This window comes from Symphalangus syndactylus, chromosome 6 (assembly GCF_028878055.3).
Source record: "Symphalangus syndactylus isolate Jambi chromosome 6, NHGRI_mSymSyn1-v2.1_pri, whole genome shotgun sequence".
Classification (NCBI taxonomy): Eukaryota; Metazoa; Chordata; class Mammalia; order Primates; family Hylobatidae; genus Symphalangus; species Symphalangus syndactylus.
This window is the reverse complement of record NC_072428.2, coordinates 93,590,855-93,617,342: the sequence shown is the minus strand read 5'-3', so window position 1 is coordinate 93,617,342 and position 26,488 is coordinate 93,590,855. Positions and strand designations below refer to the sequence as shown.

At 38.6% G+C, this 26,488-nt stretch overlaps 1 protein-coding gene across 2 annotated transcripts in view; it reads left to right on the top strand.

The window, feature by feature from the left end:
* RELN (reelin) overlaps positions 1-26,488 on the top strand; it is a 533,709-nt gene that overhangs the window by 425,347 nt on the left and 81,874 nt on the right. For both annotated transcript variants that reach the window (XM_055283529.2, XM_055283528.2), the window contains exons 29-40: positions 2,240-2,397; positions 3,627-3,834; positions 5,602-5,678; positions 11,395-11,553; positions 11,742-11,930; positions 12,627-12,900; positions 16,209-16,349; positions 16,453-16,630; positions 20,096-20,180; positions 20,971-21,153; positions 24,273-24,444; positions 24,539-24,641. In XM_055283529.2, the coding sequence (XP_055139504.1) occupies positions 2,240-2,397; positions 3,627-3,834; positions 5,602-5,678; positions 11,395-11,553; positions 11,742-11,930; positions 12,627-12,900; positions 16,209-16,349; positions 16,453-16,630; positions 20,096-20,180; positions 20,971-21,153; positions 24,273-24,444; positions 24,539-24,641 (1,927 nt within the window). The remainder of the gene's footprint in view (positions 1-2,239; positions 2,398-3,626; positions 3,835-5,601; positions 5,679-11,394; positions 11,554-11,741; positions 11,931-12,626; positions 12,901-16,208; positions 16,350-16,452; positions 16,631-20,095; positions 20,181-20,970; positions 21,154-24,272; positions 24,445-24,538; positions 24,642-26,488) is intronic.

Sequence of the window (26,488 nt, the reverse complement as noted above, 5' to 3'; positions counted from 1 at the left end):
TTCTTCCATGAAATGGGGCAGCTGATGGAGAGATGCCCTCATCTTGTCCAGGTGAGAGAGCCTGGAGTTGGGGAAAGAAGTTTTCCTTTCTCTTTCATCACTTTCCTTACCACAGATGCTGTGGATCCATGTTTCTCTGGGTTCTATCATAGAAACATGAAGAAGCAAGCATGACTTCTAATCCAAGAGGACTTGTATTAGGGAATTGGCTTGTTTTCCTCATTTATCACAGACATGCAGTCTATCTTTTGGGAGAGGCATAGAGGCCTTAACATTTTCCTTAAGAATAGTTGACAAATGCTGGTGTTCATTAATTCCATTTACTTCCTTCAAGAGGACAAATACCTTCAGAGCCTGAGTAATGTTACAGCTCCAAGGGAAGGAATTTTCCCAAGGTCCATGACACTAAGACAACTGTACTTTTTTTTCTTTTGGTTTTGCTTTGTTTTTCTAAACTTCTTCAATTCTTTTTACCTTAAAAAGAATAAGACCAATATATTTCAAATTAGCTTCAAAGGAAATACATTTGTATGTTCACCTTCCTCTTACACTGAAACTGGGGCTTGGGGCTTACGTTAATAGGCAATTATCTCTGAACATTTTTAAACCTAATAAACAACATTACTGGTTACAATTTATAAAGTTGCCATGAGTAGGTAACTTAAAATAATGAAGGGGAGGAAAAAGTCAAGGTTATGGTTCATTGCTGCCAAATTTCCAAAGCCACTTGAAGAGCCAAAAAGAAATCCATTCTGAGCCATCTTTATCTGCAGTTGTCCTTAACAATCTTCATTAGTCTTTAAGATTCTTTATCCTTGTGTACTAAGAAGCTGGATTAACTCAAAAGTCTATAAATATTGGCAGCAAAATAAATTGGAATGTGGATATACTAATACATCTTCATCCTTTGATTATAGCGGAACTGAGAAAGAAGAGAGATTTCCCTGGTATGAAATTATTGGGGTGTGTGTGTGTGTGTGTGTGTGTGTTTCCATATGTTGGAAAAGAAAAGATGTATTTTAAAAATTGGAATGCAATTGGGACAAATTTTAGTTTGGCAACCTCAAAACTATTGTTCTAGGAGATGAAGAACTGGGCAGTAGCCCAGCCCACTAGTGTTCCAGGGTTTCGAAGTACTAGGACTAGGTCCTTCTTTTGTTCATTGGCAGTTAAAACTGGTGTTTGTGATTTAAAGATGAGAGATGAAGAGGAAGGGAGGGAAGGCGCAGGTGAATAGAGCTGTCGGTACAAACTTAACTCTTCCCCGCCTGAAGCATGTCAACAGCAAATAGCCAGAGTTCCCTTATCTGTCCTAAGAAAGACAGGTTGTTTCAAACATTCCCAAACAGCCTCTTCTGCAGATATCCACAAACTGAGTGTGATAGAAGGGTGAAATATTAATTAATAATGGAATATCTTTCTGGATTTTATTACTAAAAGAGCAGAAGGTGAGAAAATTTTCAAACATTTATGCTGAAAAAGAAATCAATCTGGGCATGGTGGCTCACACCTGTAATCCCAGTACTTTGGGAGGCTGAGGCGGGCAGATCACATAAAGCCAGGAGTTTGAGACCAGCCTGGCCAACATAGTGAAACCTCATCTCTACTAAAAATACAAAGATTAGCTGGGTGTGGTGGCGTATGCCTATAATCTCAGCTACTCGGGAGGCTGAAGCACGAGAATTTTTTTTTTTTTTTTTTTTTTTTTCTTGAGATGGAGTCTCGCTTTGTAACCCAGGCTAGAGTGCAATGGTGCGATCCCACCTCACTGCATCCTCCGCCTCCCCAGTTGAAGCAATTCTCCTGCCTCAGCCTCCCAAGTAGCTGGGACTACAAGCGCGTGCCACCACGCCCAGCTACTTTTTCTATTTTTAGTAGAGACAGGGTTTCACCGTGTTAGCCAGGATGGTCTCAGTCTCCTGACCTTGTGATCTGCCTACCTCAGCCTCCCAAAGAGAATGTCTTGAACCTGGAAGGCAGAGGTTACAGTGAGCCGAGGTCACCCTACTGCACTCCAGCCTGGGTGACAGAGCTAGATGCTGTCTCAAAAAAAGAGAAAAAAAGAGAGAGAGAGAGAGGTCTGAGAGAGAGACAGCTTATGAAGGTTAAGTGCAGTCAAGCAGACATGACTTTCAAATAAATATTAAGTCTCTGTTGAGTTTTTCTGAATTTTTCTATATTCCAATGCTTTGATATGAGATGTTGGTACAAGAAACAGGTGTGTTGTTTTTCCCAACAGCAAGACCAGATTCCGATGGATCCAGGAGAGCAGCTCACAGAAAAACGTGCCTCCATTTGGTTTAGATGGAGTGTACATATCCGAGCCTTGTCCCAGTTACTGCAGTGGCCATGGGGACTGCATTTCAGGAGTGTGTTTCTGTGACCTGGGGTATACTGGTAAGGCTAAATACATGTGTCTGAGGGTTTTATTGTAAAATAGTCATCTCTAGTTGCTGTGTTTCATGTTATTCTCCCAAAGAAATAAATTCTGAATTTATTCTTCTTTAAGTCTAGGAATTGTAGGAATTCACAACCCAGGCACATGAGGTGCTAGGATATTTTGTAGTTTTGAGCTGCCCCAAAAAGGAAACATGCTAATACAAATTTCATTTCCTAAAGAGGATTTGTTTATTATTCATAGCAATAATAATATTGCTTGAGGTTCCACTTCATGCCAGACGTTGAGGTTCTTTTTATTTCATCCCCTTTAATTCTAACAATAACTCTGTCATAGTACTGTAAACCTATTTATGTTTAAGGAAACTGAGGCACAGAGAGATTTATAACTCTCCCGAGATCATTCAGCTGGGAGTTGCTGGAGCTGAGTATCAAACCCTGGCAGTCATTCTCCAAAACCCAAACCCAAGCTCTTAACCACATGCTGCATGGCTGCATGGCCTCTGTGAGCCCTCTACAGCACTATAGGAAACGTGATTTTATACATTTCAAATAAAAATGCATCTTATGATAAACCCAAATCTGCCAAAAGAGTACTTTACAAAAAAGTATCTCTGAGCACAGTGACCTTTGGATGTTTCTGCAAGCAAAAATGAAAAGAGCTGAGATTGAAGAGTAAAATTGGAGAAAATATTATAAGCTTCAAAATCTTTTTTTTTTTAATTTTTCCTGGAGACAACTTCAAAAGGCTTCTTCCCAGCTTTTCAGTATCCCAGCCTTCATCTGGCGCGTGACCAAAGACAAACATATGTTGTTGCAGGCCTTCTATGGAGAGTGCTGTCACTCACAGTTTCAAGGATTTTTTTTTAATTTGAGACTGACTGCCGCTATTGATCCTAGAATAGAAGGATAACAAATGAGCAAATTTTATTGTGGATGAAATCTGTTTCTCAGTTTACACAAATCCTGAGCAGCAGGAACTATGAAAAGGTATGGTTCCCAATGTCTGTCTCTATCAAATAAATAAAAACTTACAGAGGCAGAATGGTGTTTTTGATGATGATAGTGATGGCTATCTTTCAGACCGACAGTTGTGAGATACAAATTTTCATGTGGCCTCTCTCCCTAATGTTAATCCATATGGACATTCTTCCTTTGCCCGTGTGTTGAATAGACCTTCTCGTGTTTAATGATTCCAACAAAGCATCTCTCTATTTCTTTTTCTGAAGCTGCACAAGGAACCTGTGTGTCAAATGTCCCCAATCACAATGAGATGTTTGATAGGTTTGAGGGGAAGCTCAGCCCTCTGTGGTACAAGATAACAGGCGCCCAGGTTGGAACTGGCTGTGGAACACTTAACGATGGCAAATCTCTCTACTTCAATGGCCCTGGGAAAAGGGAAGCCAGGACGGTCCCTCTGGACACCAGGAATATCAGGTAAAAAGTGTTAACTGGTACACTTTTTCACAAACATATTATTTACCACACGATGTAGTCTAACCTAAAACATTCTGTTCTGTTATTGAGAATATATACAATAATATCTCTGTATATAGATTATGATATGTAAAAATGAAGATAACTTTAGCTTTGGAATAAAATAGGTGGTTTCTACAAAGACCATGCCGCAATTCATGAATCCATGTGTGGTCATCACCAAGGCCTGTGCGTCTAGGGTATGCCAGCTTGATTTTCTAAAGTTTGATATTATTATGAAAACCATTTGGTATTATTCTTAACATGTGCTGTGTGAAACAAAGATTTTTCCAACCTTACATTCTATGTCCGAAATTGATGCATCCTCATTTATCTAAGTTGATTTGTATTCACTTATTGAAAAAATAGTCCCCAGAAATTTTAAATGCCTACACTGACACCTATTGGTAAATTAAAGAACTGTTTGGTTTTTAAGATCAAATGAAATAATAGCACACCTAAAACAAAACTGCTTTTTAAAAGAGCAATTAAATTATTTGAGAAGTGGAAGAAAGGAAATAGAGAAAATGTGTAAAATTTTTAGACCTCCTCACAAAATCTGGGGTCCTGTGTCATATTTTTTCTGCCTTCAATTTCCTTCCCTTTCCATCTGCATTGTTCTCTCAGAGCTGTGCCTGTCAAGCAGGTACTCTCTGTCAGTAGCTATGGACTGAGGCATAATTTACATCGTACTGACTGAAGGCCCGCTGTGAAAAATTTAGCCAAGTGAGTCTAAATCAGCAACTGACAGGTAATTATCTGACTCTAAACAAATATGGTATTCAACTTCTTAAGTTAGATGTTTCCTCATCTTGGCTGGATGCGGTGGCTCACACCTGTAATCCCAGCGCTTTGGGAGACTGAGGCAGGTGGATCACTTGAGGTCAGGAATTCAAGACTAGCTCCTGGCCAACATGGCAAAACCCTGTCTCTACTGAAAATAGAAAAATTAGCCAGGTATGGTAGCGCATGCCTGTAGTTCCAGCTACTCAGGAGGCTGAGGCAGGAGGATCGCTTGGGCCCAAGAGGCAGAGGTTGAAGTGAGTCAAGACTGCGCCACTGCATTCCAGCCTGGGCAACAAATGCCTAACACAGATGATGGGTTGATGGGTGCAGCAAACCACCATGGCATGTGTGTACCTATGTAACAAACCTGCACGTTCTGCACATGTATCCCAGAAACTAAAGTATAATAAAAAAAAAAATCTTCATCTTGGTTTCCAAGGATAGTGTTAACTAGATTTAAGGAATTTCCATTTTAGTAATTCCATTAAATTATAACAGACTGTATTTTTAGTAGAGACGGGGTTTCACCATGTTAGCCCCGTCTCTACTAAAAATACAAAAAGAAATTAGCCAGGCGTGGTGGCGTGCGCCTGTAGTCCCAGCTACTCGGGAGGCTGAGGCAGGAGAATGGCATGAACCCAGGAGACGGAGCTTGCAGTGAGCCGAGATTGCATCACTGCACTCCAGCCTGGGCGACAGAGCGAGACTCCGTCTCAAAAAAAAAAAAAAAAAAATGAATAGTCATATTTATTAACTTTTTCTAAATGGTAACAGAATTAACTTACTATAATTTATGTATTTTCTGCTTCTCATATGCCCTTTGAGTTTGGAAGTAGTACCTAATAAATACAGGAGGTTTTTTTTTCTAATGTGTCAAAATGCAAATGGTTACAGCTCTTCTGAACTCTTGTTTGTAAGTAAACTAAAGTTTTTATTCCCCAGACTTGTTCAATTTTATATACAAATTGGAAGCAAAACTTCAGGCATTACCTGCATCAAACCAAGAACTAGAAATGAAGGTAAGCTGCTATATTTCCATGGAAATTACAGTTACTATTGGCAGATTAGTCCTTTCTCCTCCCAAAGTTTGGCCAGAATTTTGAAAACTGATACATTACCCTGAATCTTTCCTTCTCTTCTCTTCTGCTTTGTAGAATCGGTGGCCGCACAGAGCCATGATCTCTAAGATTTCTTATACAGATCTTTAGGCCTGAAATATATCATGTCTGCTCTGGGTGTAGGCAGAATCAAAGTGCCATTTGTTTTAGGGAACCCTATTCCTTTATACTATCCGCAGGGAGGCACAAAAAAAAAATCCCAAAACAATAGCAGAGACTCTTACATATAGCATGGAAGCTAGAGACTTGTTTGCATAGGGCATTACTGAATGCAGATCAAAATCTACTTCGGCCCATAAACTTATATTCTGGGCAGACCGGAATCTTTGTGTAGGAGGAGCAGTTCTTGGCAATAATAAATGTTATCTTTTACTGAGACTTACTATATGCAAGACACTATTCCACGTGTTTTACTGGTGTTAATTCATTTTATTTCCAGCATACCCTTTTGCTGTAAGTAATATAATTAGTTCTATTTTGCAGATGTAGAAACTGAGGCACCGAAAGGTCAAGTAACCTGCCCATGATCATGCACTAAATAAGTGGATGAGCAGGGATTCAAACCACTCACACTGGCTCCAGAATGTATGCCATAACCATCATACTATACCGCTTCTCTCCTTGCACTGAACTCCACCCTCCCTAGGCACTCATACCATCTTCTGCCTCAAATGATTCAGTTCTGAAAGAAATGCAAAAGGCTTGAAGCATAGGTGGCCTCTGGGAGCTCTACAGATATGGTATAATTCCTTAGGGGACCTTGAATGTGAACTGACTCCTCACACAAAATTCATAGGTTTCTCAGATGCGTCTTCCTCCAAACCGTGGTCTCAGCAACATGTAAAGAGTTTGCACCTTCTAAGTTTGTTAATGTCTCAGTATGACTGTGTAAAACACATTGGCTTAAACAGTACCTATTAGTCAGTAGAGCTACCAACAGCTGTGTTCATCAGCTCTCCATTTCCTTGGCCATATTATCACTAACTGAAAGGTTTAATAACTTTTTCTGACTATCTCAGTACTTTAGTAATTATCCAAGTCATCTATTTACTGACGCAGTATAGAAGCTTTTATAGACCATTTTTGCATTCCCTAATCTCTTCAATTAATATTTATTAAGAATCTGTTCTAAGCCAGACATTGTTCTAGGTGCTTTTGTTTATACAATATCACCAAAAGACAGATATGTCCCTCATCATGAGGTAGGTTATGCTGCAATAATAAATAAACCTCTAAATATCAGTGGGCTAAAATAAAATGATTTCTCCCCTGTGCTACATTTTCTTCACGGGTCATCTGAGGTCCTCATTCCAGCACTCAGAATAATAAGGTGGCTGCCGCGTAGATTCTGGATGTTGCCAGCCATGTGACAGAGGGAAAGAGAAAGTGTGGTGAAGGGAAAAGAAGTGTAAACCTACCATGCGCTAGAGAGTGAAGAACCAGTGGGGCACTAATGACCCCCTAAGGGTAAATCCCTGCCCTCAGGGGAACTTACATTCTAGTGAGAAGACTCAGATAGTAAGCAACCAAGAAAAGAAATAAGCAAGAAAATGTTAGATTGTAAGGGCTAGATGGAAACAAATAGGCTGATGAGGTGGAAAGTAAATTTATGCAGTGGGAGGTGCTGATTTAGATTCAAAAATAGTCTGGGTAGGGACTAACCAATGAAGTGACATTTGATACATTGAAATTTAAAGGACATTTTTGTGCATAACCCTTCTGAAAATTACAAATCCATACCCTTATTTGTGTATGACCTAAAAAAATAAATCCTGAGCAAGGTAGAATAGAAAGCATCTGCTTATCATATAATAGACAGGAGTCTTTGCTCTCTATTGAACTTCTGTTTACAAGTGCTATTTTCTGCCCTGCGATGCAGATTTCCCTGAGGGTCCTTTTAGTAACAAGCAACTTTTTCTCAACTAGTCTTGAGCCACTTTCATAAACTCAGTGCCGGCCGTGTAATTCACATCCCACAGGCATTTCTTAGCCTTTTATTGAAAACTGGTTGTTAAAATGTAAATCTGCTTAAATCCTTGAACAAATCTCTTCCAGTGATGAAAGTAGAGATTCTTTACTTACTCAAGCTGAAGCATCAATTTACATATTTGGAATTAAAATCAAAATTATGCTGTTTTCAGTAAGACTGGGCATAACGCAGATGGAGCTGCTGTTTAAAGAGAGAAGTGTTTCACATGCCTTAAACCTTGGTAGATGAGTTAAAGGGCCTGGTTTATTCAGATGTACAGTGTGTTAGATGACATGGCTAATGAGGCTCAGCAAGTGATATGAGATATGTCTATTGCTGTTTCCCTTTCTTGCATTCCTCGACCCTCTCATTCTTATCTGAGAGGCTCTCCTTCTTTGTCCTTTGGAATTGGGACCTTCATCTCTGCAGACCTTGTTACTGCCTGAAGGTATATTTGACACTCCTTAAAAAGCTAGTGAGGAGGAAGACAGAAACCACATGAAGTATGTACCTCCTGAGCTATGTTTCTTATAATTTAATATTCACCTGAATCATTTGGGAGGCTTATTAAAATGCAAATTTAGATTTAGTAGGATTGGAGTGGTATGCTACATAACAAATTATTCCACAACTAAGTAGCTTAAGACATCAAATATTTGTTATCTTACAGTTTCTGTGAGTCAGGAATTTTGGAGCAGCTTAGCTAAATGGTTCTGGCCCAGGGTCTCTGGTGAGGTTGCAGTCAAGACAAAAGCCAGGAGGGGTGCAGTCACTGGAAGACTTAACCAGGGCTAGGTGATCTGCTTCCAAGATGGCTCACTTACATGGCTGTTGGCAAAAGCCTTTAGTTCTTCTCTGCTGTTGGCAAGAGGTTTCAGTTTCTCACTCTGTAGACCTGTCCATAGGCTGCTTAAATGTCCTTACTAAATGTAGGCTGGCTTTCCCCAGAGCAAGAGATCTGAGAGGGAGCAAGGAATAAACGCAATGTCTTTTATGACTGTTTCCAAAGTTACACACCATTACTTCCACCATATTCTATTCATTAGAAGCAAGTTACTAAAACTATCCACACTCAGAGGGAGGAGAATTAAGCTCCACTTTTTGAAGGGAGGAGTGTCAAAGAATGTGTGGACATATTTTTTAAACCATCACAGGTTATAAAACCTGTTCCAAGGTGATGCAGGTGCTGGTCTCAGACCATACTTTGAGTCAAAGGCACTAGAAAGGACCAGCCAGTGACAGTTTATCTCATGATGCTTCATTTCTAGTATTATCTACCTTCTGATTAGGTCACCTCAAAATAACTGAGTTATCTCAATCTCAGTCTCTCTCTCATCTTATTAAATGTAAACCATATTAATACAAATTAGTAGCCACAAGAAAACCTGAATTTTGAAGTGTCTGCACCCTCAGACATCCAATATCACACTAAAAAGCCCATAGGACATGTCTTAAGCAACATCAGAGTTTGGAGACTAGAGCTTATGCCACACATTCCTCACCTTGACTAGAATACAGACAAGAAACAGCCTTGCTTCCATTTTCTTCATGAACTTTGGTGTGACTGTCCGTTTCCCAACACATGGGTCTCATCTTATTCAACAGAAGCTGTAACCCTCATCCCCACACCTGTATATAGCATGCTATCTCCACCAAAGAGTTCTGTTATTTGAACATATTTTCATCCTCTCATTCAGTCTGATTAGTTCTTTTATTTTAAATACAGTAGATTTGATTCTCTTGAGATTTCTAATTTTAGCATATTTGTCATTTTTGTTCCTGGCATCATCCTTTGTCAGATGTAGTGACAATAATTCCATGTGCAGGCCGGGCACGGTGGCTCACGCTTGTAATCCCAGCACTTTGGGAGGCTGAGGCGGGCGGATCACGAGGTCAGGAGATCGAGACCACGGTGAAACCCCGTCTCTACTAAAAATACAAAAAATTAGCCAGGCGTGGTGGCGGGCGCCTGTAGTCCCAGCTACTCGGAGAGGCTGAGGCAGGAGAATGGCGTGAGCCCGGGAGGCGGAGCTTGCAGTGAGCCAAGATTCCACCACTGCACTCCAGCCTGGGCAACAGAGCAAGACTCTGTCCCAATAATAATAATAATAATAATAATAATAATAATAATTCCATGTGCAATTAGCCACAAACAGCCTTCTTTTAGCATTACACTTTATTATAATGTTTTTGAAACTAAAATAATTATCCAATGTGATAAAGGGTTGAGAAGTTCTAGTTAGTCAAGAATAGGGAAACAGAAAGGTTGTGTATAGCAAAACAATTTATAATTTTCCAAAAGAGTTAGAATTTGCTGAGTGCAATGGCTCACGCCTTTAATCTCAGCACTTTGGGAGGCTGAGGCAGGCAGATCGCTTGAGCCCAGGAGTTTGAGACCAGCCTGAGCAACATGGCGAAACCCCGTCTTTACAAAAAGTACAAAAATTAGCCAAGCGAGGTGGCACACACCCATAGTCCCAGCTACTTGGGGGGCAAAGGTTGGAGGATCACTTGAGCCCGGGGAGGCAAAGGTTGCAGTGAGCTGTAATCGTGCCACTGCACTCCAGCATGGTGACAGAGTGAGACCCTGTCTCAATTAAAAATATATATATCTATTATATATATAATAAAGTAAAAATAACAACTTTACTAAGCATAATATCTATGAATACTCAAAAAGTAGTTCAGTATCCCTAGTCGTAATTATGAATATGCAGCGCCAGTCTTAGGAAAATTATGGAATAGGCAATTAGATCAATACCCTCTACCACTCTACCCCCCACCACCAAAGAAGCGGGTATAAAGGCTGGCACAGTCTTATTCTTAACACAGGCACTGATTTATACCTAGTTATACACACACACGTACATAATTGATTCCCACAGTTTCATCCTTAGCAACTTTTTCCTTTCATTCAACATTGCGCTTTCTCTGCACCCTCTTTTAGAAGGGACATGAGGTCCCTTACACTTTAATGTGCAGTTCCCTGGATCATGTCACCCTAGTGACAGTGGAGGGGCGTGGATGAATGGGACAAGCAAAGGGGAAAAGGTGACACAGAGAAAAAAAGTCAGACTAACGTTGGAGAAGTGTGAGCCTTTCTGCTTTGCCACTTAATAATTTGGTTTCACTTAGGCTTCACTGACTGAGATCTGACAAAGTGTGAAGTGCGAGTAAAAGGATCTTTCTGCTTAATAGAATTTCAGACCAGGCAGTGCTTACTGCCTAGTGCGTCAGCAGCAAAGAGCTACTTGATTTTTTGCCAGGGAGATTGAGATATTTCTTCTGAATATATAATAATGATATGAGACTTTGTAATGTTCAGAACAGAATCTAAAATTCAAATACATGATCTGACGCAGGTTTTTATGTTCCCCTTACCAACTTACTCATCACTCATACAAAGCTGAGTAGTCTTATAAGAGATTATGTATTTTTTCCTTCATTTCCTGGGAGTCAGTGCATTAGAAACTGTCAAAAAATTGACGAGCCTTCGGGTCCACTAATTCATTTCTTGGAAGTTATACAAATGTGCCCTCATTCTAGGAGACACAATTTGAGGTTGCTGCAGTCTCACCATTTAAGAAATACTGTTCCTTCCCCTCTAGGAAAGTGTCCAAGTAACTGGATTTATGTCTTTTAACTCAGGACTTATTGTTCAGTATTCAAATGACAATGGGATACTCTGGCATTTGCTTCGAGAGTTGGACTTCATGTCCTTCCTGGAACCACAGATCATTTCCATTGACCTGCCACAGGAGGCGAAGACACCTGCAACGGCATTTCGATGGTGGCAACCGCAACATGGTAACTTACTGCTCACTCCAGCTTTCTGGTAGCTTTTAGGTCATGCAGTATCCATACCCACCTTGCACAGTATGTTTCTTAATTTGCTGTCAATTTCTAGACAATTTGATTTAAAATCACAGTCATAAAGATATTCATATTGCTATGTAACAAACCTTCTCTAACCGCCTTTATTCATCTGATTGCAGGGAAGCATTCAGCCCAATGGGCTTTGGATGATGTTCTTATAGGAATGAATGACAGCTCTCAAACTGGATTTCAAGATAAATTTGATGGCTCTATAGATTTGCAAGCCAACTGGTATCGAATCCAAGGAGGTCAAGTTGATATTGACTGTCTCTCTATGGATACTGCTCTGATATTCACTGAAAACATAGGTATATATTATCACCAGATAAAGGGAAAATATCTGATTAACTAGAGGACTAAATTAACTAAAACTCAGGAGGAAACTTTCTAATGCAAAACTATGTGCCTAACTACCCATGCTGAGGGTGGCTCTCAGGGAAAAAAAAAGAAGTTTTATTGTCCTAAGACAAGTTGGTGATCCTAGTGACAGTTTTTGTTGGAACTGTCTTTCACAGAACATGAATGATATGAGTAAGGTTTCTTAAAAGAAGAGCAAAAAAAATCTATGAGCAGACATTCCTATGTTTCATAACTTGTAGACTAAAGACTCTGTGTTTAAAAAAAGATAGATGTTTGAAGTGATAGATATCCCAATTACCCTGATTTGATCATTACATATTGTATAAATGTATCAAAATATCACATGTAACCCCCAAAATATGTACAACTGTAATGTATCAGTATTTTAAAGATACTATGTTAGCCCTTTCCAAGGTGGTAATGCTTTTCAAATTAGCAGGCTTCCATATTTCCAAATCTATGGTAACCAAATAAAAACAGAAAATATAAGAAGAAAAGTCAAAGCACATATGGGGCACTAAAGATAGGCCATGATTTTTGTTTGCTGTTGGAGATGTTTATTATAAACATAAACACCAGATAAGAAAATGGCACACATACATGCTACCATTACACTTTTTTTTTTTTTTTTTTTTTTTTTTCAGGAAAACCTCGTTATGCTGAGACCTGGGATTTTCATGTGTCAGCATCTACCTTTTTGCAGTTTGAAATGAGCATGGGCTGTAGCAAGCCCTTTAGCAACTCCCACAGTGTACAGCTCCAGTATTCTCTGAACAATGGCAAGGACTGGCATCTTGTCACTGAAGAGTGTGTTCCTCCAACCATTGGCTGTCTGCACTACACGGAAAGTTCAATTTACACCTCGGAAAGATTCCAGAATTGGAAGCGGATCACTGTCTACCTTCCACTCTCCACCATGTGAGAATTGTCATTTGGCTACATGTCAGAACTTTGGGTGCCTGTCACTTAATTTGAAAATAATTGTGATTCAGCCTGGGGATTCTATTATTCTTTCATGATAATTATGCATGGAAGTGCCAGGAAGAAAAAAAAAGTGCAAGGTGCTTTGGGTTGCAAGTTTTAAAGGTGGCTAGAGAGCACCAAAAGTTTTACGAGGCTGAACTTTTCTGTTCTTTGCCAACATAAAGGCTGCCCACCAGATTCCATTTTTAAACTGTTGTAAAAATAAGTCTCTGACTATAAACCAGACTGATACTTATTCACACAAAGCAGTATGTGAAATTACCACATATTGGAGAGTACCCTTAGTTTTTTTTTTCTCAATACCACAATATGAACCAAAGGTTGGTTCCTTTGGAATGCTCATATTGTTTTGCGTCTGTCTGCCCCTCCCCAGCATTTCAGATCACATTCAAGAGTTGTACTGACTTACAGCAGGCTTCCACTTTTGTGGTGTAGGCATTTGGATCATTGGAGGATATTTCTAGGAACTAACGGGTACTATGGTGACTGGTTAGAGGCTGTACCTCCTGTGACTGCTCCCCCGACATCCTTGCCTTTCCATTCCTGTGCTCTGTTCTCAATGGCAGGCTGCATTTCCCAGCCTCCTACATCTGTCAGACACTGGCAAGAGAATGGAGGGGAGAAATAAGAGATAAATCAGGATGTTCCTCCCCCTTCTTTCTGCCTCAAGTGCATCTTGGCCAACTTCTGTGGCTCTAGCTCCCCTGGGTGGCCCTCCAGGTGACCCTGGTCCCTGGGCACCAGCAACAACACTTCCTCCCTGTGTCCCTCCAGTCTCAGACTCACAGTAAGTGGCTTCCTGACTTTGCTAAACTCTGGTTTCCTCACTGCTTCTACTGGCTTCTCTGCTCTGCCACTTGCTATACATCCATTTCCTTGCACTAATTTCTTTCTGTGTTAAGTGTTTATGGTGGTTTCTGTTTTCCTGGTTCAAACCTAATCCAGACATGTACAACCAAGTGGCAAGGGAAAATTCAGGAAGCCAAAACATTTTAGTATTTAGCCTAAAATAGTTTCTTATGACTGCTAAAGCTTTAAACAGTGCTTACTTGTAGCTTATTTATTCATTTTTTTAAAATTCGTCAAACAGTTATTGAATATCTACTGTGTTTTAAGCACTCTGGTACTAAATGAATAAGTTGATGCCAGGATCCAAATGCGTTAAAGTCATGCATCACTTAACGATGGTGGTACATCTAAGAAATGCATTGACAGGCAATTCCATTGTTGTGTGAACATCATAGAGTGAACTCACATAAACCTTCATGGTTTAGCCCATTACACACCTATGCTGTATGATATAGCCTATTGCTCCTCAGCTACAAAGCTATACAGCATATTGTTATACTAAATACTGTAAGCAATTGTAACATAATTCCAAGTATTTGTATATCTAAACATATCTAAACATAGGAAAGGTACAATAAAAATATGGTATAAAAGATTTAAAAATGGTACACTTGTATAGGGCACTTCCCATAAACAGAGCTTACAGGACTGGAAGTTGCTCTGGGTGAGTGGGTGAGTGAGTGGTGAGTGAATGTGAAGGCCTAGAATATTACTGTACACTTCTATAGACTTCATAAACGCTATGCACTTAGGCACCACTAAATTTTAAAAAAGAATATTTTTCTTTCTTCAATAATAAATTCACCTTACTATAACTTTTCCATTTTATAAACTTTTTTTAAGCTTTTGGACTCTTGTGATAACACTTAGCTTAAAACACAAGCACATTGTACAGCTGTACAAAAATGTTTTCTTTCTATCTTTATAAGCTTTTAATATTTTGAGAACTTTAACTTTTAAAACTTCTTTCTTAAAAACTTAGACACAAAAACACACATTATTAGCCTTGGCATACACAAGGTCAGAATCATCAAGACGTCAATTAGCAATAGGAATTTCTTTTCAGCTCCATTATAATCTTATGAGACAATTGTCATAAATGCAGTCCATCATTGACAGAAACGTCATTACGCAGCACATCACTGTATTTAGGATAACAAACCTCTAAGCAGCTATTTATGCTATAAGATGATACTAGAGGAAGTACTCGGAGACAGTATTGAAACACAGGAGGATACTACCTAACTCATTTGGGGAGAACTGGAGGGAGCCTTCTGAAGGATTTGGTGTCTCAGCTGACTCTGAGTAGGGCTTATCCAGGAGAAGAGGGGAGCAAGAGGGCATTTGTGCTGGCATAAGCCAGAACAAAATCCAGGAAGCCAGAAAAAAGCATGAGTGGATGGGGAAATTCAAGGATTCAGTGTTGCCAGAATATAATTGTGAGGTAAGAAGTAGAAGGTCTGGAGCCAGGAAAGAGGACAGACAATGGAGGAGCCATGTATGTCATCCTAAGTAGTTTGGTCTTGACAGTGCATGTGTTGGGGAACCACTGAAGGGTGTTAAACAGTGGTGCTGTGATTAGGTTTCCATGTCAAAGCCACCATGCCGACAGCTGTGTCACATCCAGGGAGAACTTGTGTAGGAGAAACAGTACTACTTAGAATGGTGCTGCTGAAATTCTACTTCAAGTAGACTGTGTTCCACATTCCACATAATAGACAAACACACTTCTATGCAAACTCTTCCTAAGTGAGGGGCTGTTACTGTTGTTTGGTAAGTCTGCATCTATTTCTGGATAAAGCAGTCTTGTGACCCAAGATACTCCAAATAACAGATTGCAAATAAATAGAAAATATGAGAATGCATCACATCATTCTGGACCTCAGCTTTAGAAGGCCAGAACCTCGAGAACCAAAGTAGAGTGCAGAAGTATCAAGGGCTTCCATTTACTCTAAGAAACCATTCCGGGACAGTAAAACAGAGACCTCACTACCAGAACTTTGTAAGACTCCAACTTTTCCTCATGTTTATCACCTTCAATCCCTCCCAGTACTGAATAGCAGTAGCAGTCTGAAAGCAAAAACTAAAATTCTGCATGTATTTCAAAAACAAAACAAGTGGATAGTTCAAAATAACTTTTCCATTTCACACGTGTTTGTAGAATCTTACATGAAAAAAATAGTGAAGTATTTAAATAACATGCTTTCTACTCTCCTGTTTATGAGTCAAGAGAAAACAGCATTTCCTACTACTTAGTAGGAAAATAAAGTGCGTCAAGGAAGAGAGAACTGGACCCTGGGGGAAGGCACTTTAAAGAGAAAAGGGAATTAAAATAAATGTCCTTGTGCTTTCAAGGTTGCTTGTCAAACCAATGGTGTGTTTTCTTTGGTTAGTTCTCCCAGGACCCGGTTCAGATGGATTCAGGCCGACTACACTGTGGGGGCTGATTCCTGGGCGATTGATAATGTCGTACTGGCCTCAGGGTGCCCTTGGATGTGCTCAGGACGAGGGATTTGTGATGCTGGACGCTGTGTGTAAGTTAATACAACTGGCAGTTTCTTTCTTTGCAACACAAAAATAAATATGGCTCGTTGAACACATGACAAATGTCTTTTCTCCACTCCCTCTCTTTCTTAGGTGTGACCGGGGTTTTGGTGGACCCTTTTGTGTTCCTGTTGTTCCTCTGCCCTCGATTCTTAAAGACGATTTCAATGGGAACTTACATCCTGACCTTTGGCCTGAAGTGTATGGTGCAGAGAGGGGGAATCTGAATGGTGAAACCATCAAATCTGGAACATCTCTAATTTTTAAAGGGGTCAGATACAGATAAGATTCTCCTTCCCAACATTACTACTAACATTGTCTTCTTCAGTCACTGTTCAACACAAATGCATTTCTGAATCTCTTTAAATGACAAAATATTTAATACATAGTTATTGACTTGTAGCCCAAACCATGTTTCCTCTTCTGAGTGCAATCATTTTTTCATGATCAGTTGGGCGTAAAATTTTCCCTCTGCTTTGGTGATCAGACCTTCCTTACTTCCTGCTGGAATTATATACATAAATTTACATGTGTATAGTTTTTAGAATGTAAATTTCCATAATCTAAGATTTTATGTTACTAAATATTTAACTTGGAATATTTTCTAAATGACTTTATGAACGGTCTTTAGTTTTCCTTTTCTTTTTTTTTTCTGCCAATAGAACCATTTGGTGACTTTAAGAAAATCAAATATTTAAGTCAAGTAAAACAGCATTCTCAAACATTGTTAATATCTTTTTGTATTTCAACCGAGATGTCTGGTTAGAGAGATGTTAAGCAATTGTGTGAAACTCTGCTAAGCTGGCACATCTTCATGTGTGAATACATGCCACATCCAATCTCTCTCAGCATGGGGAAATTGACTAACCTAGGTGTGCAAATGAAATCTTTGACAAAAACCTGCATGGGTTTCTGTACAGCCCTAATGATTAACATCTAACACCTAGAAAATTAGATACCCTGGAACTTTTTCAATTATAGTTAATAGATGCCAGTTATCATCCTTGTTTGAATCCAAATTCTTCTCAAGTTTTGGATGAGAAAGAAAGAAATGCATAGGGCCTGAGAGAGATTTACAAGTCCCTGAGAGTTTTGAGGGACTGAAGAAATTGAGGTAGAACATTTCAGAGTGGAAACTCCTGGTTTTGGGAGTAGCGGGATTTGTTTTGTTTTGTCTTATCTAAGATGTTAGTTCTCATTACCACTAGCTCATATCTGACCCATTTGAACCAGTTGACAAGACTAAAAAGCAGAAGTCCTATAACTTTTTATGATTGAAAGATCTTTATCTGATAAATTTTCAAGCAGTAGAATTAACCTAGTCTTTTGATCCTCTAAACAAGAAAGATGCATAGTGTTTTATATTTTCCCTTTAGCCATCCAAATGCAAGAGCAGCCAAGCATTATATGTGTTAGACATATTATGTATCAGCTCTGCAAGATGTAGAGAGGACTCAGCATGTGCCATTCAGTAGGTTGCAGTTTGACCTAGAAAGTCATTCTTTCATGAAAAAGGATATGATAGTCTCTTTTTAATGTTTATAGATTCAGGAATACTATCTACTATTAAAATAGCTTGTTTGTTGCAAAAGAATTTCTCACATTTAGCACAAATGGATCACTGAACCTGAAAAAGGATGAGAAAAGAAACATATGTGTGTGAACTAGAATATATGTGGCAGCAGAGTTTGACAGTTCTGCTGTATAAATATAATACAAAATGCTAACCTATAAACAAATATTGCAAATATAAAAGAAAGATACTTTCAGATTACAAATCATGCCCACTTTCAATAAAATTGCTCCTACAAAATACAGTGTAAAATAGGTCCCTTCATGAGTGACTTGTATTGACCCATGGGAACAATTTTTTACTTGCATTCCATAATCAAGGGGAAGGAGTAATCACATTTCTATATTTTGATGTTAGCAAGGGATATTTATTACTTGAATCTATCAACTATCTACCTCAAAGCTTTTTCATTACAATCTGAAGAAGGGACCTTTCCTCTCAACCTCAACTCCCACATGGCATTGAGCTCTAAAAGAATCCAACACTTAGCCAGGCACAGTGGTGCACACCTCTAGTCCCAGCTACAGTGGGGGCTGAGGTGGGAGGATCACTGGAGGCCAGGAGTTTGAGTCTCTAGTGAGCTGTGATTACATTTATAAATAGCCACTGGGCAACAGAGCAAGACTCTGTCTCTTAAAACAAACAAAAAAAATCCAAGGCTTTATGCAAGTGTATAAGGAAGAGGGTAAAGACATTAAGACATGAAGAAATGAAGAAGATTCATGGGTTAGGTATCATGGACCGAGCAGAGCAGTGAATTACTAGGCATAAAAGAAAAAACAAAGACTAGAAATATAAGGCTTTTACATGGCAACCTGTCCTGAAGTATGAATCTATGCTTTGTGAAGTTATGAGATGGGTTAAATGCGGTTGTGTTTTCATTACAATATCAAATAATTCTCAAATTCTACGTTTGGCATTATCTGGATATTTTTCTCCCCAAACCAAAAGATAGTTTAATAAACAAAACACTGGTATCTTATAAAGGATAGATGTTTTAGAGTCTGACATATCTGGGTTCAAATCCTACCATCGCTACTTATAAACTATGTAATCTTGAGAAAGTTACTTTCCCTATCTGAGTTTTAGTTTCCTTATCTGCAACATGCGAATAACATTTTTCTCTCAGTAGTGCTAGGTGCTTTAAATGAGTAAAATGTCTGTCTTAGCACACAGCATGTATAGGCACTCAAATTGTGGAATTTGCTCTACTTAAAATTTTTTCAGCTATTGAGGAATGTGATCTATAATATATATGATGAAGAAGAGGAAAATGTTCTCTTGTAGCTAAAATTACGTTTAGCATTTGTTAGTTGATGAGAAATCAGTTAACAATGTCTGCTTAGTATCACACAGCCATACATCCGTAAAGAGTCATGTCATTCAGTAGTTGCAGCTTGAAAAACTAAAAGACCTGTCTGGACCTTAGGCTATTTGCATAGTGACATTCTGTTTTACTGGCTGTCACTGCAATCCTATGTACCCATGAAGAAAAGAACCTTTCGAGTTGTCAATCCTAGGCAACCAGAAATAGTTAAATTAGCAGAAAAAATTACGAAAGCTAATGTGATCTCTTTCCTTGTTCATTGACTTCTCTGCATGAATGCGTACAGCCTGACCATCAGGACTTGCCTTAGTTATGCCTTATTTAACTTGACCAACTGGGGGGTGTTGTTGTGTCAGCCTGAATGGGAGCCTCTGGGGCTGTCAGAGTGAGCAAAGGAGTAGTAAGTTCCTAAGACTCCTTGGAACCCTGAGAAAGTTACCTATTAGTTCCCATCTTCCAGCGGGAGCACTTGGCACATTTTCCATCTGCTTCCTCGTTACTCCTCTCATAACATGCTGTGATCAAAGGAGGCTATTCTTAAAAAAGGCCTGTAGATATGTAATGCTATCATTTTTGCACCGCTTTTTAGAAGAGTCACAGAAAAGTATGATTTAGAGTTGAGACAATGAAACTGTGTCATTCAGGCACAGGATATGAAAGCCATTAAGAGAGGGGAAACAAAGATCATCCCATTTTTCCTTTTAAACTAGGCAAAATTTGCTTCTTGATCATGATATGTATTTATTACTTAGCTAATGCAAGTTAGATGTATAAAATCAAAGGGATACAATTTTGCAAGTAAAAAAAAGTTGCTTAAGGTATGTTTTTATTTTCAGGAAGGACTAAGGATGCTTATTTCAAGAGATCTAGATTGTACAAATACAATGTATGTCCAGTTTTCACTTAGATTTATAGCAAAAGGTAAGTATGAATTTATTATTTTCCTTCAAGAGAATTCTCCCCTGTACAATTCCTTTTCCACAAAGAAATCACAGATTTAAGGCCCGTAAGTTTTGTTATATGGAAGAGCTAACATAAATTAGTATACATAAATGTTTACAAATATTTTTCTTTAATGTAAGTTTATCTTAATATAAGGGCAAGAAAACTACTGATTTTAAATAATTTCATATAGCTGTAATCATATTAGTTCTATGGTAGTTAAAATTATCATCCTGTCCCTGAGCCTTTCCACCACTACTTTCTAACTAAAAGAAATTTAATTTTTAAAATGTTTAACTTATGAAAAATGTGGATTTTCTTTTACAGATGTGAATCCAAAAAAAGCCTATTCTTAGTCATTCTGACTTTTCATGTTAACTAAATAATTTTCTTGAACTAATTGATTGTAGATATAATGCATATTCAAATAGTTTTTCTCTTTATATCCTGAGATTTAAATGTTTGACCCTTTGTAAAATCGTGATGCCTATAGAATCAAAATGTTTTGATGTAATGTTTCCTAAATACAGAAAGATACCTGTGCACATCTGAGAGAGAAAGGGAGGTATTATTGTGTGCAAATCCAAGCTTTGGTGTGTATTTTGAGATATACAGAAAGCCCACCCCGTCATCCCCTTAAGTTGCTTTATAAAGCTTCCATGTAAACATAAGTTCTCTTATGCATTGATGCCTAAAGATTCAGCTGAGAACATACCATTTCCCCATTTTTATCACAGTATGTTTTATAACTGTGTTATCTTCTTCCTAGGTACCCCAGAGAGATCTCACTCTATTCTATTACAATTCTCCATCAATGGAGGAATCACTTGGCACCTGATGGATGAATTTTACTTTCCTCAAACAACCAATATACTTTTTATCAATGTTCCCTTGCCATACACTGCCCAAACCAATGCTACAAGATTCAGACTCTGGCAACCTTATAATAACGGTAAAAATGCATGTGTTCTCCTGTGATCAAAACTGACAGTGGCATGTTAACACATTTGTTTCTAAGGTGTGGAGGAAGTATTTGTCAACTGAGCAGCTTAGCTGTCCACAGCACACACATTTTACATGCTTCACTTTTGACAAATGTATTAGTCCGTTTTCACGCTATTGATAAAGGCATACCCAGACTGGGAAGAAAAAGAGGTTTAACTGGACTTACAGTTCCACATGGCTGGAGAGGCCTCAGAATCATGGAGGGAGGCAAAAGGCATGTCTTACATGGTGGCAGCAAGAGAAAATAAGGAAGATGCAAAAGCAGAAACCCCTGATAAATCCATCAGATCTCGTCAGACTTATTCACTACCACGAGAACATTATGGAGGAAATGATTCAAATTATCTCCCACCTGGGTCCCTCCCACAACACATGGGAATTATGGGAGTACAATTTAAGATGAGATTTGGGTGGGGACACAGAGCCAAACCATATCAACAAGTCTCAATAAATATTTAAATATTTAACATATATATATGTATATATAATCTCTTCATATTTGACTAGTAGGTTCTCCTGTTAATGTAAATATAGCTGAATTCTGTTACAGAGCTGAAGTTTCTTAAAAATAATCCAGCATTATCGTTAAGGACTCATCAGTTGTAATGACATTTTTGTTGCATTTATTTGGGAATACATAGTTTGAGTGTGGCGTTTCATTAGTGAAATAGAACACTATAGCAAAATGCCATGATGAAGTGAGAGGGACTTAGACGAAGCAGATAGTGCCGTAGATAAAATATTCTTATCACATACACTTGCTTCAGTGATAAGTTAAAGTGAATGTATAATTTAATAGCATTTCAAATGGCTACAGAAAATGATTTTACAAATTGGTAATGTTTTATTGCTTCCTATATTTCTATTAACTGCTGATTATAAAGGACCAGGCTTTACCAAGTCATGCATATAATCACCTAAATAAGCATGGAGATGCCACATTAAGCAGCAGATTCTTTGCAGAGGTAACACAAAAATGGAAATGGCAAAGGTTCTTCCATCTCTAAAATTTAACCTATTTCCTTAACAATTAATATGTTAAAAATATAAAACAAAATTTTTAATGTATTGTGAAACATATATGTATACATACATCTTGTCACTGAATAAAAGTCCAAAAAAGGAATGTGCCAGGCACAGTGGCTCACAACTGTAATCCCAGCACTTTGGGAGGCCGAGGTAGGTGGATCACCTGAGGTCAGGAGTTCAAGACCAGCCCGGCCAACGTGGTGAAACCCCATCTCTACAAAAATACAAAAAAATTAGCTTGGCATGGTGGCACACACCTGTAATCCCAGCTACTTGGGAGTCTGAGGCAGTATAATCACTTGAACTTGGGAGGCAGAGGTTGGAGGGAACCGAGATCATGACACTGCACTCCAGCCTGGGTGATGGAGGAATTGCTGTCTTCATACTATGTTTGGAATGCTCACCTAATTATTTTTTTCGTTGATTCCACCAACCACTTCCTAAACAAGAAGAGGAAAGAATGCTACTAGAATTAGAACACTGATAGGATTAGAGATAGAGACCTGTGATTTCATTCAAAGCATGAGATTTGTTCTACAGGCTCCTGTTTACAGATCCTTTTTTATGTTTTGTAAGAATTGTACTGAAGTAGAAATCAGTGAAGAAGCAATCTAGGGAATCTTGACGTTCCTGCTTGGCATGGGCTTATCACCTTGTTTCAAGGTCATTCCAAACAGTGCTTTACAAAAGCAGCCTGGCTTTTGCCATTCTTATCTACTCTAACATATTCGTTAAACACCTGGTCTAAATCACTGACTCAAATCCTATAGCAGTGTAAAGGGTGATTTCCCTAGTTTCCTATATATTCCCACAGTATCTCCAGATCAACATAGAAGATTTGAAAAACATTAAGAAAACATGGAATATTATTGATCACAGAATATTTTTCTTCTGTATTAAATAAACAAATAAATGCAATTATGTATCAGGGCATTATTTTAATGGCCATAGTCCTTCAGCCTGACTGAAGTATGGTGCTAAGCCATGGGTTGACCCTAAAAAGCATGAATTCCTCCCTGAATAGACTGGTTAGTGTACCTCGGTTCTAAGTCCACTAACTGACCACCCATTCTCACAGACTGCATGTCTCACAGACTCCCCTAAACCAGTAAAACACAACTCAAAACCCACTCTTGCCAGGGGAGGGTTCATAGCACTACTATTATTTGAAGGACAGCATGCTTTCACATACATTATATACAAAGCATTGTCACAGCTTTCTGAAACTAGCAAGGCAGTTCCATGCTATATGAATTTAATATGGTTGCAAGCTTAATTTTTTCACTTCTTTTTTTTTTTTTTTTTTTTGAGACAGCATCTTGCTCTGTTGCCCAGGCTGGAGTGCAGTGATGTGATCTTGGCTCACTGCAACCTCCACCTCCCGGGCTCAACCATCCTCCCACCTCAGCCTTCTGAGTAGCTGGGACTACAGGCATGCACCACCACGCCCAGCTAATTTTTTTGTTTATTTGTTTGCTTTTTTGTAGAGATGAGGTTTTGCCATATTGCCCAGGCTCAGGCAATCTGCCCACCTTGGGCCCCCAAAGTGCTGGGATTACAGGGGTGAGCCACCGCACCTGGCCAATTTTAATCAATGACAATATACTGTTACGTACTTTGTGGGGTTTTTTTTCCCTAGAAAGTATATGGGTTGGGGGGGCATGGTTTGTGTGGTTCTTTTTTGAGACAGGGTCTTGCTCTGTTGCCCAGGCTAGAGCGCAATGGCATGGTCACAGCTCACTGTAACCTCAAACTCCTGGACCCAAGCAGTCCTCCCACCTCAGCCTCCTGAGTAGCTAGGACTACAGGCATGTGCCACCACACCTGGCTAATTTCTTTATTTTTTGTAGAGATGGACCCTTACTGTGTTGTTCAGGCTGATCTTGAACTCCTGGGCTCAAACAGTCCTCCTGTAGAAGGCATATGTTTAACCTATTGTTACTGAGTTGCTTTTGTCCTTTGCTTTCTTTCAATGAGCAAAAGTGTTCATTTGATTTTCATCACTGGAAAAACTTGCTTTATCCAAAAATGCCTTAGGTAAGAAAGAAGAAATCTGGATTGTTGATGACTTCATTATTGATGGAAATAATTTAAACAACCCTGTGATGCTCCTGGATACATTTGACTTTGGGCCCAGAGAAGACAATTGGTTTTTCTATCCTGGTGGTAACATTGGTCTTTATTGTCCATATTCTTCAAAGGGGGCACCGTAAGTATTTAATTAAGAATCTAAAAATAAAACCACTGCTAATCATGATGAACTTTTGCCTAAATGGATTCCTGGTTGTTTTCCTGTATAACAGTGAAGAAGATTCAGCTATGGTGTTTGTTTCAAATGAAGTTGGTGAGCATTCCATTACCACCCGTGACCTAAATGTGAATGAGAACACCATCATACAGTTTGAGGTACTTGACTTTGTTCTATAATAAATGCTTTAAATTTTATATTTAACAAAACCTAGGAAAGAGGAGGAAAATCTCAGATAATTTCATACATTATGACCTCCCATTTTTGTGCAAGGATGTAAGAGGTTTTGGCATCATAATTTACTTTTATTAACAGAGCCAATTGTCATACTAAGATTTATTTCTGAATTATTATCCTTTATGACGTAGTTTCCCCACCTGCTACAATGGGAAGTTGAAATAAATTATTTTAGACATTATAAAAATGAAAAGACTCATACTATTCTTGTATTATATTTCCACACTTCTTATGTGAAAATTTCTCAGGGACTAGGTCAATGTAACTGTAGTCTATGCCATGCTAGTATATTTATATAATGTGTATCATGATGTTACTAATTTTACAGATAATACTACACTGTTTTAGAATTTCAAATATATTTGCTCTGTGTATTTTATTAATATTTATGCAGTCCTTATATTTGTCGAGAGCAAATTAATAATTAATATAAAAATAGTTACATATTTCAAAAACTTAGATAAAATCAGCAGAACCAAAGGTACATTATATCAATGTTTTAGAATATTAACTTTTCAGAATATTTTCTTCATAGCTGATAAAAGATGACATCTTTAGCCCACTTAAGAATTCTATTAGCAGCTACGCACGGTGGCTCACACCTGTAATCCCAGGAGTTTGGGAGGCCAAGGTGGGCAGATCATGAGGTCAGGAGTTCAAGACGAGCCTGACCAACATGGTGAAACCCCGTCTCTACTAAAAATACAAAAATTAGCCGGGCATGGTGGTGCACACCTGTAATCTCAGCTACTCAGGAGGCTGAGGCAGGGGAATTGCTTGAACCCAGGAGGTGGAGGTTGCAGTGAGCCGAGATCGCGCCACTACACTCCAGCCTAGGCAACAAAGTGAGACTCCATCTCCAAAAAAAAAAAAAAGAATTCAGGTAGAAACAAGTGCCTATAGTCGAAAGTTTATCAAGTGTCAATAGTTTACTCATCGGAAGGTAAAAGTTACGTAAGTTCACATACCTACACACACATAATATGTATAGTGTATATTTATTGTATATAACTATAACTATACATGGTTATATATAACTATATATATCAATAACTGGTTGCTATGTTTTGATGGCATGATAGTAAGAAAACGTTAATCTCAATTGGAAAGGGGAAAATTTTTATAGAAAGAATTGCATGCATTTATATAATTTAATGCACTTGAAAGCATGGAAAAAGGAACGGAGTGGTTGTTTCCCTAATGGTTAAAAAGGTCTTCACATAAAGACAGAATACACTGGTGGATACCAGGGCGGGGAGGGGAAGGATGTGGGAAGAAGTAGGTGAAAGGGGACAAGCTTGCAGTTATGAAGGATGAATAAGTCTAGAGATCCAATGTACAGCATAAAGACCATAGTTAATAATATAATATTGCATGCTGAAAATGTGCTAAGAGAATAGATTTTAGGTGCTCTTACCCCACACACACACACACACAAACACAAAAGGTAACTATGGAAGGTGATAGATAGGTTAATTCGCTTGGCATTAGTAATTATTTCACTTTGTATATTATATCAAAACAGTATGGGTACACCTCAAGTAAATATAATTTTTAAAAAATCTTTCCCTGTGCCAGGGAAATGATGACAATGATTGTATTATCTTTTGGTATTGAATATGCGTTGAAGATTCATGTGTAAAACTCTTGGGATTATTTGGAAGGTGTCATAAGAAGGAAAATAGAAGGTATCCTACCTAGTAGATGGAGGGGAAGCTAACAGTTAGGATTAGGGAAACAGTCTTTTCACTATGATTTGCTTGGCTTG